Raw genomic sequence first — 21,302 nt, 5'->3', positions numbered from 1 at the left:
GGAAAATTCTTGGAACTGGCGCGTGCAGCCCTCTCCTCAGCGGCTGGGTACAGACCCGTCCTGTAAACAGATTACATTCTGAGAAGAAAAGGTTACACAAACTAGATCTTTTTTACCTAAATTTAACGGTATGCATTTCTTTTCTTTTATATAAACTCATTTTATTTATAGCTATAAAGCCATAAAGTAAGACTTCCAACAGGCCACTCGCTTTATACTGTAAATGTAATATCTGAAATATGTAAAAAAAAACATATCTAAAAAGTGTATATACTACGACGGAAGCCCATTGGGGACATGTTATACTTTATATTTAGTTTACACTATGATTTTGAGGTAATTTTTCTATCCTAAGATAATTTTTCGATCTTAGATAATTTTTCAATCTTAAGATAATTTTCGATCTGCAGCTAATTTTACGATCTGCAGCTAATTTTACGATCTTAAGATAATTCTACAATCTTAAGATAATTTTACGATTTTAAGATAATTCAACGATCTGCAGATAATTTTTGTGTGTCATTTTGGCAAAAAACTTTATGTTACTCAATTCACCTTTATATATAAATCTAGGCTGATAATAGAAAATGTCAAAATTTGCTATTAAATCATAATTTATGCAGCAAATGTGAATATCTTGAGAACGAACAGAGTTTTTTAAAAAGTTTAAAAAGTCTTGTGAACCAACCTTTAAAGCTCTGTAATATAAGTCCAACATCATTTTGTACCTTGGGTTTCCTTTAAGAAAATATAAAGTTTAAAGGTTTAATAGACACGGATAAAAAAACGGGCTGTTTGCTTTTTTAGGATCACAAAACAATCTAAAAACGGTTAAACTTTTCTTAACATTTCTTTATTTTTGGAGATATTTAGTATTACATTTTTTCCACAATTTTTAACCTATAATCGTCAGTAAACTTATTATAAGCTGTGCTCTGCTTAAAGGCACGTAATCACCCTTATCGAAAAAAATTAACATATCCATTTTTTATATTTATTTCAAAGTTCAGACGGAGTTATGACTTTCCTGAAAATTTGAGGATATAAAACCTACTAGAAGTGGAAATATTGAATTTATTGGGGTTTTTTTCCAGCCGCCATATTTAATGGTCTTATTGATCTCTTATTCTCATCCAATGAGCGGGCCGTCACAAAATGTTCGTGTGAAACCGTAGGTAAATAAACGGCCTTATCTTTAAATGAGCACTGAGATGGAGTTCGATAAAATCGCCATTATGGTTGGCTCCATTCACGCTGTTCTTTTTGGCTTGTTTTTCTTTGTAAAACATGGCATCAAAAAGTGGAAAGAAATTTTGGTTCTGTTTAAAAAAGAGGCTGAGTGTAAAAACATCTGTATCACTTTCTCCGCTTAGATTTAATTTTCTTCTATTCTATTTGCCATTGTTTTTGGAGATCAGACAAAACAAAACAGAAAGAAGAAATCACAGCATTGCCTCGTGGCTATTAATTATGATAATTAATGCTTATCACGCTCTTTCTTTTTTTTATTAGCTGACTGGGATTATTGCATATTATAGGCAAAAAAACCCAACGGGGAGAATGCTCATTGTGATAGTTGAAGATTGTTGAAGCACTATCGAGATAAATAAATTTAGAGCATGAAAGGGGAAATTCTGAATATTTAGGTATTCTAATTGTGTAGATTTGATACTGTCTCCATAAGGAAACGACTAACTGTTTGAACAAAGGAAAATAATCAAAAAGTAAGACAGCTAGCGAGGCGAAGCTGTCTTCAGAAACAACAACAAGAAGTGGTCAGTGTTGCAAAGAAGTCTGATTTCAGTAAGTTAAAATGTTTAAATAATAAAGAATAACACAGAAACTTCGATTGATTTATCTGATTTATCATGTTCGGAACTTTGTTGATACATTTGTAAAAGCATTACGATGGAAACACAGCTACGGATACTCTCCCTTCTTCATTATTTTTTCTGTAATGGCATGAATCCAGCAACCATGTGATCGATTTTGCCGTGCGTTTATTATCGCATGATTCGTGCAATGAAATGCAATGGCGGTTCTGTAGGCGAAGAGAAATTGGGGTGAGTTTGTTATTTACATGAAACATGTGAACATGTTCTGGTTGTCAGTTTTCAATAAAATTTTCTGGGTAATGTTTTCTCATGTATATCTTTCAATTTTTACAATAAAATAGGCACCTCAAGAAAGTTGCCTACAGGGTGATTACGCGCCTTTAAACTTATAAAATGAAAAAGAATCATTTTCAGATTAAACATTCATCTCGACATTAAGCATGCCCTTCACCTCAGAGCTTTTATAGTTTTGTACAAGAGGTCTAAAACATTGGAATACTCTATTAAAAAAATAACACTGAAAAAGAGCTTAAAAGTTTCTAACAGAAATCTTATACTTCTGCATAATTTTTTTAGGCTGCTGTGTTTACATAATTGAGTAGTAAAAATTGATACCCAAGATGATTATGTGGCAACAGATATTTGATCTTTATCACATAGCAAAAAGTATTTTTTAAATTTGTTGGAAAAAAATGTAACTTTTTTTTATTTTTTATTTATTTCCTTATTTAAAAATAAAAAAAAATGTACCTTGGTTAAAATTCTGCTATTCTAATACGGGGTCCCCACACCTCCTAAATATTCTAAAAAATCCTAAAAAAATAAAGTCCTCCTAAATAATCCTAAAATATCCTAAAATTTTCTGAATTTTTGCGAATAATGCTAAAAATCTCCTAATTTTTTTAGAGAACAACTATTTTTGAAAGTCTCTTTGTGTAATGGATTTTTTTGTGGAATATAAGTCAGAAATATGTATATTCTGCATCAGTTATCCTATATCAAATTCTCCTAAAATCTCCTAAATTTTTGTATGTCTTTTCCCTGCTTATTGGAAAAATCTCCTAAAAACAGGTAAAATAGTCCTAAATTCTCCTAAATATCCTAATAAGGTTACTTGCAAAATGAGTGGGAACAGCCATTATTTAATAGCTATCAGATAAATCAACCAACTTTGAGTCCCAAGAGCCCAAAAGAGAGAAAAAGTCCTGTGAATTAGGTTGTGCAGTAAACTGTTTTTGATATCCACCCTCTCATTTAAAAAGGTGAAAAAATGAGTTAACAAGTCTGTTTTGCTATCAATACATATAAAAACACTCAGCAGTTGAAACTTAACAATCCTACGAAAAAGTAACGTCATTGCAAGGTTATCTTCAACACTAGGCATAATATTTTTGCAAAAGGCGTTTTTTTAATTATTTCTCAAAATGGCCAAATGGACAGTAATCTGCAGCTGGTGTGCTGCAAATGTATTATTTGGCAGGGATGTTGACCGAGTAACCAACATTTAAAAATGCTCTGAGTTGCCCTCTTCACTGAGTCTGCATAATGGAACAACCTGCTTCATGACCCAGAATTGTCCGAAAAAAACAGGAAGCGAGTCAAAAAAGAACTGTTTAAGATGTTGGATCTAACCAATTAGTTTAGGCCATAACTCCGCTGTGAACATTGACAAGTCAATTTTGACAAGTTTGGAGTGCGTGTTATGTACATAGAAACGGCTTATTTAATTGCTTGTGGTTACAGACTTTGATATTCTGCCTTCCTTTTGTAATAATTTTTTGGGGTTGTATCTTTTCATCCCTGTCCTGTCATGTCAAGAAAAGATTAAAGATGTGCTAAATACGAGGTTGATGAAAGAGGTATTTATTTGTGTATTTATCGAACTATAACATAGCACATTCGGTCGATTGGTAACTACCTATACGCTGTTCTTCTCATGTTGATCCTTCTTTTATTTGATGTTACTAATCAATTATACAAGCAGTGAAGAAAATTAGGATGTTTCTTAAAAAATATAAAACACACCAGCTTTTTTAAAATGGTTTTAACGAAAATAAAAAAAATGTGGGAAGCGTACTGATGGGTTGATTTAGCAGCCATTCACCCATTCCAGTGTGTTTATCTGGTCTTGGTTTCTGGTCATTACGTCACAAACATATATTGCATTTGTTAGCGAATTCAAAAAAAGCTGTAATAGCGGTCATTGAAGATCACTCTTGAGTATAATTACTTTATTTTTATTTTCAAATAACTCGGGAAATATTAGGAAGTAGGTGAAATAAAGTATATTTTCTTTCATTGTTTTATAATATGAACTTATTCACATTCATTTGATTTTGCATGGAAGGATCCTACTAACACAACACTACTACTACTACTACTACTTCCAATTTATTCCGTAAAGCAGGTTGAAATACAGTGTCAGCTAAAAGCTGATGTGAACCTACAACAAAATTTAAAAATTAAGTTTACAGCAGGTGGTGTGCCGCGCCCATTTTGAAAGGCACTGTGCAAATTATTTTTAGCATTTTGGTATATGGATATTATAATGGACTTATAATGGACTAGGTTTATAAGTCTGAAGTTTATCAAATAACTTGCGCCCTTCGCTATTGCCGTCCTTTGACGTCAGTGGACCTTATTTTTTTATTTTTAGGGAACGCCCACTTTTTTTTTTTAGTTTTCACTAATACTGTGATACCTGCGTTGCTGGTCAATAATTTTTATATGCTTTTCTCATTTGATTGTAAGCATTTCTCAATAAAAAATGTATAGAATCAATCTTTGAACTATGTCTCTAGTCTAACCAGATTTGCATATATATTTGACTTATTTTCAAATGTGAATAATATTTGTTACATTGGCACCTCAAAGGGTCTTAAACTAAGCCAAAATAGCTAAAATGTTTGTTTATTAAAATTAACAGTATTTTCAACATTTACAATAAAGACATAAAAATCTACTATGAAGCTATACACAACTTCAAAAAAAATGCAAGCGTCAGCAAAAAAAATTGCTGACAGTCAGCATTTGAGGCATGATTTTTAATTGTCATGTCCGTTTTATAAGTTATAACCTAATACAAGGGAAGTTATGGGGGTAGGGCATTTTTTGCCCCCCCCCCCCAGCACTACACTCAGCCCCCTATACTCTGGCCTGAATAGGGTTAAACAGACAATATTTAAAGGGCCATATTTTCAAAATGGCGGTTTTGGTAGGTAAACAAACTAAAACCGTAATAGCTGTATGTACAGTTTTGTCCCGTTTATGAGGGGAATTGATATATATTATATCATTAATAAGTTATTTAAAGAAAAAATAGAATTAAAGCTATTAGTTTTTAATATCTTACTCAAAATAAATCCTTCTTATATAAAAAAATCTTTTCTGTGAAACTTAAAAATAAAAAAAAATACAGGGCAATAGCGAGAACAGGGAAGAGAGACAGGTATCCTTTTTAGCATGCGACATGCACTAGCTCGCCCACAATTTTGTTCGCCCACAATCAAGGGCCCAGGCCGCGCAGTTAGCAAGTGTATATTTTACCGAACGCTTTGAAATCGGCATAAGGTGTATTGGAAAACGAGAGGACTGTTAAGGATTTGTTGCATTCTAAAAAATAATAATAGATAGATGCGATGGAATCTTTATAATATTACGCCAGTTTTATGTGTCTATCTGTCACTTTTGCAAAGTGGATTATATTCTTCACATTTTTATTTAAAAAAGTCTATAAAACATCACCTATGAATTTGTTCTGTAAATTGCGTAACTTTGATGTTAAAATAATGTTGACGTCAAAGGAAATTAAATTAAAAGGCCAAATAACTTGGAAACGAGGTGGTGACGTCAGTCATTTTTCACTGCGTGGGTAACTAGGGACCACCTGGGACCAATTTGGATAATTTTCCCAAACCTGGGTCCTCATATCCGTTCCTGAATGAAGGGGTTGATGACGTCTGGGGCGGATTTAGCTATGGTGTACAGGTATATATACACCAGCAAGAATTCTGCTCAAAAAATTAAGGTGTATCTCTGTGAGCCTTTTGCTCTCTGATTTTTACGCCCATTATTAAAATGAACTAGAGTTAACAGCCGCCAGCGTCCGTCGCGTATAAAACTGAATTTTGGGGCCCCGGTCCCTCGTTTTGGTTTTGTGGTCCTGTTTTTGTGTCAATTTAGCCGAATGCGGCTGTTTCAACCTGCGAAATTTTTGATATCCTAATTAGTACCAGCTTCACTATTTACACTAATTCAACTGGTGTAAGCTGCGCATTCTTCTAGGCAAAAAATATCCTGGTGTATTTCTCTTGGGTAGCCAACTGGTGCAAAATGAAAATTATACGACATGACGATCCAGGACGTATATTCAGGTGAGTGATCTGCAAACTTTCTCTTTTACAATCGCTGTGAAACAGGTCAGTGATTTTTTACTTGATTTATGTCTTCGAAGATTTGGAGCGAGATGTAAAGGTAAAGTAAAGCACCATGTTTCAACATGTATTGGAGAAGTATTAAATTTGGACGCAAGAGTTGGGAAGAAAAAGTTGGACTGAATCTCACAGACACTACTGAATGCTCACTTGGTAAAATTTCCTACAGAGTCTATTTGTAGATCTTTAAGGTAAGAAATTTTATTTGTTTGCTTGTGTATTTTTTAATAAAAATTTTAAATACAGAAATAGTTACTAGCTACCTACAATCGTTGCCAAAAGTGTTGAGACACTTTTTGAAATTTGAATCATTTCCACAATTTCACTCCCGCACCCCCCCCCCCCCCCCAGACAATGTTGCACTCAGGTTTTTTGAAGTCGGAAGTTTGCTGCTATGACTCTTTACATTGTGTAAAGGGGGAGGAGATAAAAAGAGTCGTAATTCTGTATTTATTGCCTTTTCTGCCACTAATGGTCAGTTTTTGCATTTGTCTCAACTACTTTTGGCAACGGTTGTCTGAGTTTTTAAAAATTTAAATGGAGTTTACGGCCAATGCACTGTGCTATTGCCTATCAAACTTAGGGTGTAAGGTGCTGGGGAAAAGGGCTTTCTGCACAATTTGTTTAATAAAAAAAATCCATAATGGTGACTTAGTTGTGTGAAGTTAGCCGTTTTCAGTGAAAATTGGCAAAGTATGAATTGAAACCATTCTTTTTTATTATTTTGTATCTAAAAATGCTCCTTTATCTTCTATTTCTGCACATTAGCAACTTTTTAGATATTTATTGATATGTTAAGCTTGGTTACGGACTGTTTATTGCTGCGATACATGTTGACATATTAAATGCAGCTGTACCTTGAAACATTTTTGGCGTAAAAAAGTTTGTAGCTACATAGCTAACTATCGTCTATAAATAATAGAAAAAAAATTTTTATTTAGATCTACTGAAAACGACAATGTTTTATAAAATTCTGTTTCCATTAATTGTTGGAAATGAGAGCTTTTGCTATCTACTTCGAGCTGCCGTTTCAATTGAGCTGCGTTTACATTCAAACTTCTATGCTTCACATAATGTTGACAAAAAGATTATGGAGAACTTTCCTCGTAATGAAAGAGGACTTTTTGCATCAATATTTCCTCATGATGTTGCTGATGAATTTACAGGAAATAAAAACTTGATAGGAAGTCATGTGTCATCAAGGAAGCAATTATAATCCTAAAAATCAAAGATTCTGCTCTTTAATGGATATGCTTGCTCTTGCAATAGTTATACCCTCATGATATAGATGACATCCATGAAAGTTTTGATAACGGGTTGATTACCCCAAGAACAAGTACAGAATATACAAGCGAATGAATAACCATTATGTACTTTATTCCGAGAAACTTTTGCGACTCCAAAAACTTGCTTTGGATAAATTTTCGCGAATTTGCAAATTGAAAAGTTTTCGCAAGATAAACTTTTGCGAAATCTGAAATTGGAAAGTTTTGGCAAGATAAATTTTCGCGATTTGTGATTATAAACTTATTTTTTGTTCTTATAGAAAAGGTGGCCTATGTTTCTTATGATAGAAAAAGGAAGAAGTGTTTTTAACAATGTAATTTTCTTTCTAATGGTATGTAAAAACTTCTATTTACAAATTGGAATGTGGTCATCGTCTTATTCGCCATGCAATGTGGTCATCATCTTATTCGCTAGTAACTCAGCTATAAGCATTCCGCTCCTCTTCATCAATTCTGCAAGCTGCATTTAGATCAAAGCTAATAGGGGGAGGGGGAGGGGAGGGTCTTGATCAACCAAGGGATCAATATCATGGAAAGGATCTATCGTCGGTAGCTTATTTAATCTAAGTACAATGGCGTCGTATACTCCAGCGGCTTTCAATCCATTAATGATGATACCTTTACCATCGGCTGATGTTATGTAGTTGTAAAAGGCAATCGTCCAACCAGCATGCAAAGACTTCAATGTTTCTCTTTGTGAGGGGATGTCAAGAAATAACATTTAAAACCAGCAAATTTTTTTTAAATTTTAGTGGATAAAATTTCGTGAATCCACAATTTAAAAAGTTAGTACTGAATAAACTTTTGAGAATGGCTATTTTTGAAAGTTTTGCAAGACAAAGTTTCACGAAAAAGGTCAAAAACGTGAAATTCGTGAAAGTTTCTCTAAATAAAGTAGTCAAGAATGTGTGAGGTGAGAAAAATGCCATTTGGGTTATTTGAGCCAAATCAACTTGTATATATCTCCTACCACCATGAAAAAAGACAAAATGTCAGCAACAATGAATTTAAATGGGAAAGGTTTAAGAGGTAAGAAGTAATTTATTGCTTGTGTTTTTAAACTCAACCAATAAGAAGTCAAGTGTGCATAGTGTCAGTTCTTCTACAAAAGTGACTATAATATATACAAACTACAAACATATAAATGAAAATAAACGGTCTCCTACAAGCTTGGATAAATACAAGAACAAAGGCTCATGAAACAAAGTAAAGGCTATATAATAGGTAAAAAATATCTATGTTATATAGTAAGAGTATAATCTGCTGAACGATAAAAGGCAACAACGCTGAGGAGTGTATTGAAGACTAAATCAAAAACTGCATAAAAAAGACTAAAAACGATTGAATAGCATAAGTCTAGGCAATAGTTGAAGTGCCAATCCAAAGTGAATAGGTGTGAGAAAGAGAAATAAAAATTAAGCTAAATGTGATGCATAACCTGTTGGGCAGACACGCGCTGGGCTAGGGGCATATGTAGGTAAAGATACATGGCATTGGACTTCCCAAAAGAAAGATGACATCTAAAGAAACCCCCGCTTCTAATGCAAAGGTAGCACCACCACGCCGGAATGAGTGGGTCCCATACTGAGAAGCAGGAATGCCTAACTCTAAAAGTACCTGCTTCATGTACAAGATATAAATGATTTATAAGTAAAAATGCAGAGCTTAGGGGTAGAGGAATCTCTCCAGCAAAAAGCCTGGCTATTAGGTAAGGCTGCCGTGGTAAAAGAAAATGCATGTTGGACAGCTGTAACAGGACATAATGACGAGCCTGGGATAGCCGCCAATGGAACAGCAACTGTACGCTGACCAAGTTGAATGGTTTTGCTCCATTGAACCGTTAATGTAATACCTGTAGTAGAATACACAAAGTCTGACCTAGTAAATTGGCGCTTAGGATCAAACAAGGCATCAGAATGAGGAAGTAAATGTGCCTTACGAAACAACCCAAAAAAGGCCACAAGGCAAATAGCCCAAAAGGAGGCATGGCGACTGCAATTTAAATTAAGACGAGACCGCATACAAATAAGCAATCAGGCAAAATAGGCAACTTGGGCTGTGGAGGTGTACCAAGTGTACGTTTAATTCTCTTGAGGACTGTAGATAAAATCCAGTTGTGGGAAAGCGGATTGGGAAAACCCATCTCACGATGCAAGAGCCCAACAAAATTGATATACTGACAGACAGATTGTGGTAACAAGAACCTATTAAGATAGGCTGCATATAAACACAAAAAACTATTAGAGGCGGGTACTAGTGACATTGACATGAGGTCGCAAAACTTCCTGTAGGTGGCATAATGTGTACGGTAACTACTTTTTGTGAATACAGCATAGCTAGCTTGACAAAAAAACAACATCTGACATCAATACTAGGGTAAACTGGTGCAAGCCTACACAGTAATGGAAAACTTACTCAGTAACAAAAAGTAACTGAACAATGACATGCGATCAAGGGCCGAAAACTCAAACAAGACCTTTTTATAGTATCCAACAAGAAGTTGAATGTTCCTGACAGCCAGAACAATCGCCAAAGAAAGTACGGTATTATGGGGTTCTTAGTGGTACCTTTATTAAACATGGTAACAGCAGCAGTATTGTCACAAAAAAAAAGAACTGTTTTGTCTACTAACAGTCTACTTTAGTCTACTAACAGATTTGAGTAGAACCAGTCACCTAAAATGTATGCACTGACTGATGAGCTGCATGCATCAGTTTGAAGTTTAGTAACAGGACGTTTCCCATGAAAATCACATTTCCCATTAAACTGTTGAAAGAAATCATGCCACCACACCATGTCTCTGTGGAATTCGAATGTCAGTCGACACTTCGAGGCAGAGTTAGGTAAGGATCCCATGAGGTCAAGAATGCAACGTAGGAAAGTTTGACCTCCATAGACAACTTTGCAAGCCCAGTTTAAGCGACCGGCCAACTGGTGCAGCTGCCTTTTGGAGGCCCATTTGCAATGTAAAAAAAAGGAAATAATTTCGTACAAATCATCTAACTTCTTAGGAGGCAAGGATAACGTGAGTTTCACTGTATTCAGACAAATGCCTAGAAAAATCAGACATTGACATGGAGGAACTACCTTAGGAGGACTAAGTTCAAAACCTAAAAAGAGCAAAAGAGAACATGTGCCAAATGCCAACTTACATTCAGCTTTTGACCGGCCGATGACTAGAAAGTCATCCAGATAGACAACTACAAGGGGAAAACCCCTCCTAGCCATCATCCAACGGACTGCTTGAGTGAGGCGATGGAAGATACCTGATGCACTTTTTCCCCCAAAAGGGAGTATAGTGTCAACCAAATAAGTAAAATGCTTGTGACCTCTAAAGCGCCATTTTAGATCTAATGCCGACCAATTAGCAGGGTGTACTGGGACAGATCTGTACGCATGTCGTAAGTCAACCTTAGCCATATAGTAGCCAGGACGCAACAAACGAGCAGCATCATTAAGTGTTTGGAATTTTTGCTTCTCAATGTCAATGTAAGAATTAACACCAAGACCTGGAGGCATGGAACAATCGTGAATAAGGCGGAGGTCCTCAGAGTCTGCCTTTGGAACTGCGCCAAGCGCACTAATAATGACAGGCTTAGATGGCCAAATTTTATAGTTACCTGCAGAAATTTCCTCCTTAAGAATTGTTTCCACTTTGTCAAAAGCAAGTGAGTTAACCGTAGAAAAATAATTGTGCATTTCAGCTGGTTTGAGTTCTGCATCCTTTGGAAGGAGTTGGAAACCATTGATAACACCAGATAAAAGAATTTCGTTGTGTGGGTCATCAGCCAGCTCAGTAGTCCAGAGATTATTGTTAAGTGGAGAAAAAAATTGAGATAGTCAATTGTCTCCTGGGACCCCATATGCATGACCAGCATGTAGCTTGCCACAAGCATGGGATCCGTTCTTCCTATTACAAACATGGGCAAAACGACAATCCTGTTTAGTGCAAGTCGATTGTTGGTACGGCAAATTTCCTGCCCCTCAGTAGTATGGGAACCAAAAGGAACACCCCCCTTGCCCGCTGAAGAAATTCCTCCTCTGGAAGATAAGATAAGATAATTTTATTAATCAAAAATAGCTGTCAGTTCAAATAATTAAATAAATTGGTAATATGAAGAGAAAAAACAAACAAACTATTTTTGAAGGGAGACCTTACCTAATAGCAGAAGCTAAGACGAGGATAAGGCCACCCTTGGACGAGTACAATAGACGGCACAGGACACACAAAACGGCATGAACATATATAATCACCAGATAAATGAACCGTGTGAGAACAAAGGGAAAATTTGTTACAAATTAATAAGAGGCAATAAAATACTTCTTTAGATCACTTTTAAGACCAAAGTAATCTATGGAAACAAATTTTTTAGTCATTAATGTCTATATCTTATTCCAGGATTTAATGGTGTTAAATCAATAGAATTTTTACCAAAACAAACGGTATTGACAGTAGGAAGATTGATCAAGCCAGTCTTTTCTGCACGAGTGCTCTGGGCATGGTTGAAGTCAACCGCAAAAGTATTCTAAATAGTAGCAGGCATTTTATCATGAAAGAGCTTATGCAAAAACAGAATGTTCTGACACTGGACAATATCATTGAATTTAATGAAAAATGGCATAGTAGACTAGAATAAGAACATTTTTAACTAAAGCTCCATTGGCCCTCTTGAGCTTGGCAACAGTGTTATTGATCGAGCCTTCCAGCTTAAATCAGAATCCAATAGAACACCAAGATTTTTAATAGAATCACTAGGCATAAGCCTTTTGGCATTGATGAGAAGCCTAAAGTTATAATTAAGAGGTTTATGTGCATGTTTAAATATAATGTACTCTGTCTTGCTAGCATTAAGAGAAATCTTATTAGCATTCAGCCAATGGCAGAGAAGCTTGAGGTCTAAATTCATTTGTTTGGCCAGTTGTTTCAAAGAGTCACTGCAATGCAGGAGGTTTGTATCATCAGCAAAGTGGTGTACCATAGAATAGTTAATTGCACAATTCAAGTCGTTTATATAAATTAAAAATAAAAGTTGTTCTAAAAGAGAGCCTTGAGGGACACCATGTCTGGTAAGATTATTTGCTGATCTAGCTCCATTTAAAGATACAAATTGTTGACGTCCTATTAAGTAGGACCTAAATAAAGGTTGAGTAATTTTTTTCTGAAACCAAATTGTTGCTTATACAGGACATTGTTAGCTTCAAGAAACCCATACACCCATTTATTTATAAGTTTTTCAAATATCTTATCAATGTTTGAAAGTAAGGATATAGGTCGATAATTTGTAAGTTCCAATTTGGATCCTTTTTACGAATAGGGATAACCCTGGCAGTTTTTTAATTAGAAGGAAAAATGCCTGAAGTAAAAGACAAATTTTAGAGAGTGAAACAGATAATTCAGTTTTAACAGTAGAAAAAATTTGGGCAGGAATGCTAAATGGCCCAGAAGATTTGCCAAGGTCCAAGGAAGAAATACAGTGGAGAATTTCAATATCATCAGTTGGTGAAAGAAACATTGAATTAGGAACAGAATCTTTTAAGAAGGAAGAGAAATGTTTTGATGTGAATGAGATGTCCATTCTTATATTGTCAGCAATTATGAAAAATAATTATTAAAAGAGCTAGCAGTTGTCACTGGATCAGTGACAAGTAAGTTATCAATGTTCATACAGGTTGGAGAAGCAGATGCAGAAGAACGAACAGAAATTATATTTTTACCATCTTTCCAATTGTTGCCAATATTTTTTTGGTTATCACTAAAATATTTATTGAAAAAATTACTCTTGCTCAATCTACACAGAATTACAATTTTATTGTGGTACTTTTTGAAAACAAGAGAGACTTAAAAAATGGATCTTTTTCTCTTAAAAACGTTTATGAAGAAGGTCTCTTTTAGTAATAGAGGTAAGAATACCATTAGTAATCCAAGGATTGGATTTCTTCCTACTTTTTTTATTACATGTCATTTTTAATGGAATGTATTTATCCAAAAGATTGTTGAAATTGTTGTAAAAATTATCAAACGATACATTGGGATCATCTGGGCTTGGTTGAAGTATAGCATCCCAAACCGTATATTGTAGTTCAGTGCGAAAGGCATCATGACTGAATTTTTTCCATTCACGAGCCTAAATATCATGAGATACATGAGCCGGATTGACAGCAGACAAATTTTTTAACACCAAGAACTGGGGGAAATGATCAGATATTGAATTAATAATATTACCAGACAAAGTATCCCACTTGGCAGAGTTAAAATAAATATTATCTATAATTGTGCTGGTAGATTCAGTAAATTATATGAGGCATTAAATTAAACTGGGAGGTAATATTAATATAATCAGAAACTTCTTTAACCAATTCGGACATTAGAAGGTCAATATTATAATCACCAAGGAGAAAGATTGGCTTATTTTTAGAAGACGCTTTCTCAAGAAGGGGCATTAAAAATTGGTTGTTGAACTCATCAACAGACATTGAGGGGTGTCTATAAATGCATCCTACAATCATGTTTTTATCTTTAGCCTGTATAATTTCAATGAATTTAGATTCAAGTTCACTGTTTTTGTATGCAAGAAGAAGAGGGCCCATAAGATTTTGGCGCAGAAGCAGGGACAGCCCAACTCAGCATAAGCATCACTTCATGAAGGTGGCTGTTGTCAAAACTCCATGGGTAGCCATAAGTGTACTGAAGAACCCAATATTAATCGTCATACTTCAATACAGACTCCACGATTTTTATACTATATGAAAGGTAGTCCCTAACATCAGCAGACGTAGGCAGCCTATTACAAGTTAGAAATTCATAGAAAATACGTAAATTGGCAATAAAATATTGTTCAACCGAAATAGATTCATTTTTTTTCTTCTTTTCACCAACAGACAAAACAAGCTTATTTTGATGGCCAGAGTCTGATGTAATGATTTTTTCCTCTTCCACTGGCTGCAGATGAGACACGAAATCGACAATACAGAGTGGCTTACCTTGGCCTTTGTCAGAGGTTCAGGATGGTTGATGAAACAGCTCAGAGCTTCGCTGCTCCTGTTCTCTAAAAATGGCTGCCAACCCGCGTTGTTGTTGTTGAGGTCTAGGATTATGGGTTCCAGCGCTTCCAATCAAAGTGAACATAACGTCTGGGCCAGACAACATGTTTGATTCGAAATGGTTTGGCAAAATAGATGCAGAAGGAGGAATGCGGATTTGTTGGGAACGTGAATGGCAGAAAATGCTGCTCGTAGATTCTGCAGGGAAGCTTGGCGTTCTGCTATCTGACAGCGTAGGCGGTGTTCTTCGTCAGCAATACTTCCCTAAACAGCTCTTTCCTCTGCCTCCAAGGCAGCTAGCTTGCGACGGAGTGACACAATATCGGGCGGTGGATGGCGGTTTATTTCGTCCTCCTGTTGAAGATGCTGTTGTTGTGATGGTGGTGGCGGAGTAGGATGTTGTACAGCGCGAAGAAGAAGAAATGGTACCTCTGGACTGGGACTTCTGCCTTTCGTAAGTTGTGCTCAGCTGCTGTTCATCGTTCAGTTGTGTTCTGCCAGAACAGTGACGTGAAGGTGGTCCAAAGGTATGTGTTAATATCTTTTCCCTGCAATCTTGTGATGGACATCGTAGTCCAGCTTGTCGGGAAGTTCGCTTCTCTCTTTCTAGAGCTACTGCTATTTCCTGTGGTGAAACTATAAAATCACCTTCCGCAGGAGTCCTTGGGGGAGAGATAGTGGGTGTTACTAACACAATTAGAACAAACCTCCAGAACTGTATAAATTTCATGGTAGTTAAGGAAAGGATTGTAAAGATTTCCTTGAATACTCTTGCACAGCTTTAAAACATCAGTTTGACATGTATTGTAGAATATTGAGAAGAAGAACTGAAGAGGAATGGGATGAAAAAAGCATCGCCTATATATAGGTAAAACTGCAAACCTAGTGGTCAGCAGTTCTTAGAGGTCAAGCAGTAGGAACTAACCAAAACAAATCAGCTGCAGTGCTGTGTGAGGACTTCATACTAGCTGAATTTTAACCCTCATAAAACTTATGAGGAACTTAAAAGAAGTTCTATACATTATAAGTAAACATTCAGCTTTATTTCTTAGAAATAATTAATAATGCATTAGCTGCACATATTTTTATGTTGTACCCAAATATCTTCAAAATTTTACATATTCTTGCCTTAGTGCCAGTAACAACATGTTCTTGTGAGAGATCTATATCAACGCTACGACAAGTAAAGATATATTCAAGAAACACGATGACCCAGGTAGTTTTCTACAATATAATGTTGCGTATTGAGGAGAATGTGAAATTTTTAATCTTGTCGTGTATCTTAATTTATTGAGTTATCTGCTTTGATTGTGAAACACCACATTAAGTGCATTTAATTATAATTTTGAAACTTTTCTTCAGGATCGATTTAATGGCTTGGCGTTGCTAAATATCCACAACGAGATGAAAATAAATTTAGATAACGTAATCGATATGCTGAAAATAAAATATCCAAAAAGACAATGTTTAAAGTGTAACAGTCTTGATAAAAAAAGAAATAAATCTTGTATCTTATTATCTGTTGTTTAAATGTCCCTGTATATAAATTCCCTAAAATTAATAAGGCATGACACCAAAATTTAAAAAAAAACATTTAAATTACTCAAGATGTACAAAAAACATTCCAAAATATAACCTTTGTCAGCTAAAAAACTAAAAAAACCACCTTACACCTACTTAGCAAAGGTGAGTCTGAGTGATGATTTTAACTATTTTAGCCGTTTAAGGGCGTATAAGGGCGTTGGCTTCCAGGGGGCTTACAACGCCCTCCAAACCCCCAGTTGTATAATTACCACCTTGGCGGGCAGTGAATCCTCTTCGAAGCTTTTTTACACCAGTCACAAAAAATCCTAGATTCGCCCCTGGACGTCATCAAAAATCCTTTAAACACATATCTCTGTAACCGTTTGTCAAAAGTACATGATCCTATACGTTTTCTTGATAAGCGTTTCAAAATTTGTACGATGAAAGCAACAGGTATATAAATTTCAGAAAAAATTTTTTGTGTGTTTAGGCGGGTCTTTGCTGACGTTAGCAAAATTTTTAAAACCTTATATCTCATTAACCGTTATACATTTTCTTGATCAGCAATTAAGCTCTCCACAATAGAGGCAACGTGAAAACAAGGTTCTAATTTTTTCTTTTGTGGATTGGTTGCCGACGTCATCAAAATTCAAATAAGGCTTCTTTTTGATTTTTATCCGGCCTCAGTGGATTTTTCCACGGACTAGTATATGAATATAAAAATATAGCTATGAAGGCAAAATATATGATACAATGAAAATTTTATATATGTAAAAGTTAGAAGTATAAACAATCAAATAAAGAGAAAATTTCCCTCAATATTATTAGTATTATGTTCGAAAGAATAGGTGTTTATTTTGTTACTGTGCAATGCAAGATTTGATTTAAATTAAGCCTATGAATTATCACAGAATAATGGACACATGTAAACGACTTTCCTATTCAAATATGTATAAGAAGGTTGTGCAAACATTTAAAGTATCATTAACAACTTTTCCAAACTCCAGAATTCGAATGTGAGAGGATTGTGATAACATAAGTGTGATAATGTATAGTATACAAGTTAAAATAAGACTGAAGTACAGACTTTATATCTCAGATCCTTGTCAGTCCATTAAGATCCGCTATACAAGTAGGCCATTCAGTTAAAACATTGTTGCACAGGCCAATGTACCTTCTGTAGCAATCGCTACTCTCAATCCAATAATTTTAATTGGGTATCCCACAGGAAACCGCAACCGAAGTGTTTACAACGCGAAAACTATGCGTATTAATGTTACATTATTGAACCAGCATATTCTCCTTACTGACAAAACAGACTTTCAGCTAACAAACTGTCTGTTACTGAACATGAGTCAGGGTCCTGGTTTGGCGCTTCTGTAAGGAAAAAGATAGCCTTTAATTTTTGCTAAGTGAACTTGCACCCTAACCTAAATGGATCCGATTTAGAGCTCCTAAGTATTTATAAAAGCAGTTGAACCACATGGAAAACGATATTTCAGCGGGTGTGAGGTAAGTTTCTTGATCAAAAGTGGACGTGGAATGGCAAAAATGCTTTGACATTCTTAATAGTCTGGAAATGCGACCAAAATAAGACAGATTCACATCGAGTCTTAGTTGGATGACATCTTCTAAGGCCAGATAAAACTTGTACAAACAACCTGTGTTAGTTATCTTTGTGTCAAAGCCACATGTACTATACTTTTATACTGAACCCCGAAAAGATAAACTTTAATAGTGCTAAATTTGACATGTTTTGCCAAATATGTTACAAACAATTGAAGGTAGACACAGGAGTACAGCTGCACAAAATTTCTTTAAGAAGCGAAACCAAGCCAGATATTTTGACCTGGTGTTTGTTAAAATTAATGAGTTTATATAATGCCTCAAATCTCTTTCAACAACTACATATTGATGGAGAAAGTAATGTTGGATCTGTACCGCCTTCCGTACATAGACCTTTAAAGTGTTGTACCTGTAATCGAGACAAGAGATCAGCGTAAGTGTTGTACTGGTGTCCAGAATGTTTACATTGTATTCCTCATTGTGGAAAAATAAGAGATGTACAAGGCAGACGATGTTGTGACAAATACAAGAACCAGAACAACACTCCTAAACAAAAGTAAATTATCTGTTTATAACACTATTAGCTTGACTAACTAACTTTATTAACTCAATGAAGGTGATATTTAACCATGTGCTGTTAGGTATTGGCCAAGACAAGAACACTTATATATCAGCTCGTCACTTCTTACAGGTTTCTTGTATACTGATAGAACTAGTACACTCACTGACCATACCTGGACTTTCCATCCTACAGTTTAAAGGAGAGGAACAGAATACTAAAGACAGCAGAATACCAAAACAAACATAGCTGAGTCACTGCAAAACAAATGCCATGTTTGCAGGGCAGGGAACACTGAGGTATATAATATAAACTATATATATATATACAATTCATATGTACAAAATATATTTTCCTACACTCTCCTCAACTTTCTGAAGATATCACTATAACGTAAACAAACAAATTAATTCTGCTCTGATACCCAATTGCACCTCATAGAATCTTCACCAATTGCAGTATCAATAACCACCAACCTTATCAATTTATGTTGATAACAACAATCACAATCACGCATAAATACCTGCACCCCATAGTGCCTGCACCCCATAGAATCTACCAATTTCAGGATCAACAACTACCAACCATATCAATTTACGTTGATAACACCTTCAATATGTTTGATATAGTGATTTGAATATAGTTCAATTTTAATATTTTCTTTCCAACAGTCATTTAAACTATATGTAATTTTACGTTGTAACACATATGGTATAACTTCTTAGGAGCTTGTACAGTACTGGAATCAGGACATCTAACATTGTGAGCGCATATCATGTCTCATTAAAAACATGTAACTAGCACCGATGAAAAGATAAAAATACTTGCTTTAAAACTTATTTTTAAAAGTTATGCAGCAAGAATTTTTCTTGTGTTATTTGAAAGCTATACAGCAAGAATTATTCTTGTGCTGTTTTAAAAGTTATATAGAATGTACTAGCGTTGTTTTGAAAGTTATACAGCAAGTTATACTTATGCTATTTCAGAATTTATACAGCAAGTTATTATTCTCCCACTTAAAATAATAAAAAAACAAAAGCTCTTTTGATAAAAAAGTTTAGTGTTCTTTTAATGTTTTTTGCGCAGTCTTAAAAGAAAATCTAAATTTAAGTGCAAAATCTTTTACGGAATATAGTTTAGTTGATAGTATTTATTTAAAATTCATAACAGAGGGCGGTGTTATGACAAGCGTATTCTACCTTGTTTTATTTAATCTAAAAGTGGACTGCAGTATTAGATTTTAGCAAGCGTAATTTTAAACATATATAATAATCATAACAAAGGAGGGTGTTACGACAATAATAATTTTTTTTCACGAGATGGAATAAAAATATGTTTGTTTGTTTTCATTTTTTTTTCTTTAAAACTTTTTTGGTTGATATTATTTTTTTGTTTTCGTGAAAATCGTTTGGGCCCATGGAACAACTAATTAAGTTGGAGTTGTCTTAACAAGAAGAAAGCTTATGACGACAAAAATATTTTTGATTTATGAAACAAACAATTTTATATAGTATTTAATGGCGTTACTCTCTCATGACATGATGGATCGCGACTTTCACGATGCTAAAAGATTTTACTATTGCAACGGCATTGCGAATTGTGTGCAACAAACACGTTGCGCGGTCTACGAGGTTAGGTGTCCTGATTCCAGTTTGAGATCCCTCCACAAGAGTGACACTGGCGACTAACATTTGTCTGCTAAGTTAGGTTCACTCAAAGAGCTTACTAACCACCTCGACTTTGTCAGACCAATTGGTTTAAAACCATGGACGGTGGCATTGGTGATTGACATTTTTCTACTAAGTTAGGTTCACTCAAAGAGCTTACTAACTGCCTTGACTTTGTCAAACCAATTTGTTCCAAACCATGGAAAAGTTCTCCTTGTCCATAAGATGTCCATAGAAGGCAGAACATAAAAGAAGAGAATCAGTAATTAGCATATTTCCTTCACCAGCACAATAGCAGATATGAAGCGCTTTTGTTTCTACAGTGACTGAGTGTATACTTCCCAGTCGAAACACAGCATTTTGGTATACCCAATGCATGTAATTACATGCAAAACTGCATCTGTTTCATCCCTCCCTTAACTATATAGTACCTTCCCCCTTGGACATTCTGAAAGGTTTTGAGCTTATAGTAAGCGTTTCCATCAGAGTCATATGTTAGTAATTTTTGGGGTCTGCTATTCCTTTTTGGACGTCTCTTCACTTCTGGTTTGTCTTCCGTGTCCAGCATCTTATGTGACATTCCTTCTGTCATCATCTTCCATAGTTGTCTTGTCAGAAGCATGATTATCTGATTTATCACTCTCCACTGTGCTGTCTAATTCTTCTTTACTTATGCTCTCCACTTTCTTCCTCCCCTGCTATTTGATGTCGGGTATTTTGACGTCGGGTATGTTTTCTATCTTTTTTTAGTAACATCTGCATGACATACCTTTTACAGGAATCTGGTAGATCGTCATCTGAGTCTGAAGTATCACTAGAAATAATTTCTTTCTTCGCTATCTTTCTGATTAGTTTCTTGACTGTCTTTTTTCTCATGAATTGTTCTTCTTTGGGAAATAGGTTATGTTTCATAAGAAGATTTCTGTGCAATGTTCTAATATTTCCTTTCCCATCTTCTTGCTTGACGATGTACACTGGTATGTTTGGAAAACATTCAACAACTTTTCAATAGCTTTTGTGATTGTTAGCACTTTTAGACAATAGGTTGCATGTGAGAATATTTTGTTGTTTTGTTTCACATACGATAATAATAGAAAGCAATTAAGCTTGTGTTAACAAAAGATACATGGGGTTCTTCATGTAAACATAAGGACGTTATGAGACGTAATAAAACTTCCATTACAAGTTACATTCAACCATTTCAGCGCAATATATATTTTTTAAAATATTAAGTTTTGAACCTGCCGAAATTTTATGTTAAGTAGGAAAATTTGATCTGCAAAAAAAATAAATAAAATTTAAAGTTTCAATTAACCCTCACAAAGTTTTGATATTTGCCTTAACCCTATTCGTGCTGCGGAGGCAGCCCCCCCTCCCCCCTCTTAAACTTT

General features: G+C 35.0%; 1 protein-coding gene across 2 annotated transcripts in view; it reads left to right on the top strand.

Annotated features, from left to right (window-relative positions):
- Positions 1-11: 11 nt before the first annotated feature.
- The window catches only part of LOC130613808 (nibrin-like), a 101,719-nt gene continuing 80,428 nt past the window's right edge, over positions 12-21,302 (top strand). The window contains exons 1-2 of one of the 2 annotated variants that reach the window (XM_057435151.1): positions 12-128; positions 2,412-2,529. Coding sequence is in view for 1 of the 2 variants with exons in the window: in XM_057435150.1 (XP_057291133.1) it covers positions 298-336 (39 nt within the window). In the remaining variant the exon portion in view is untranslated. Of the gene's footprint in view, positions 129-174; positions 337-2,411; positions 2,530-21,302 lie in introns of those variants that run through there. The other variant, XM_057435150.1, reaches the window with a different exon arrangement.

Source organism: Hydractinia symbiolongicarpus, chromosome 11 (assembly GCF_029227915.1).
Source record: "Hydractinia symbiolongicarpus strain clone_291-10 chromosome 11, HSymV2.1, whole genome shotgun sequence".
In the NCBI taxonomy this organism is placed as follows: domain Eukaryota; kingdom Metazoa; phylum Cnidaria; class Hydrozoa; order Anthoathecata; family Hydractiniidae; genus Hydractinia; species Hydractinia symbiolongicarpus.
This window is presented reverse-complemented; position numbering and strand designations above follow the sequence as displayed.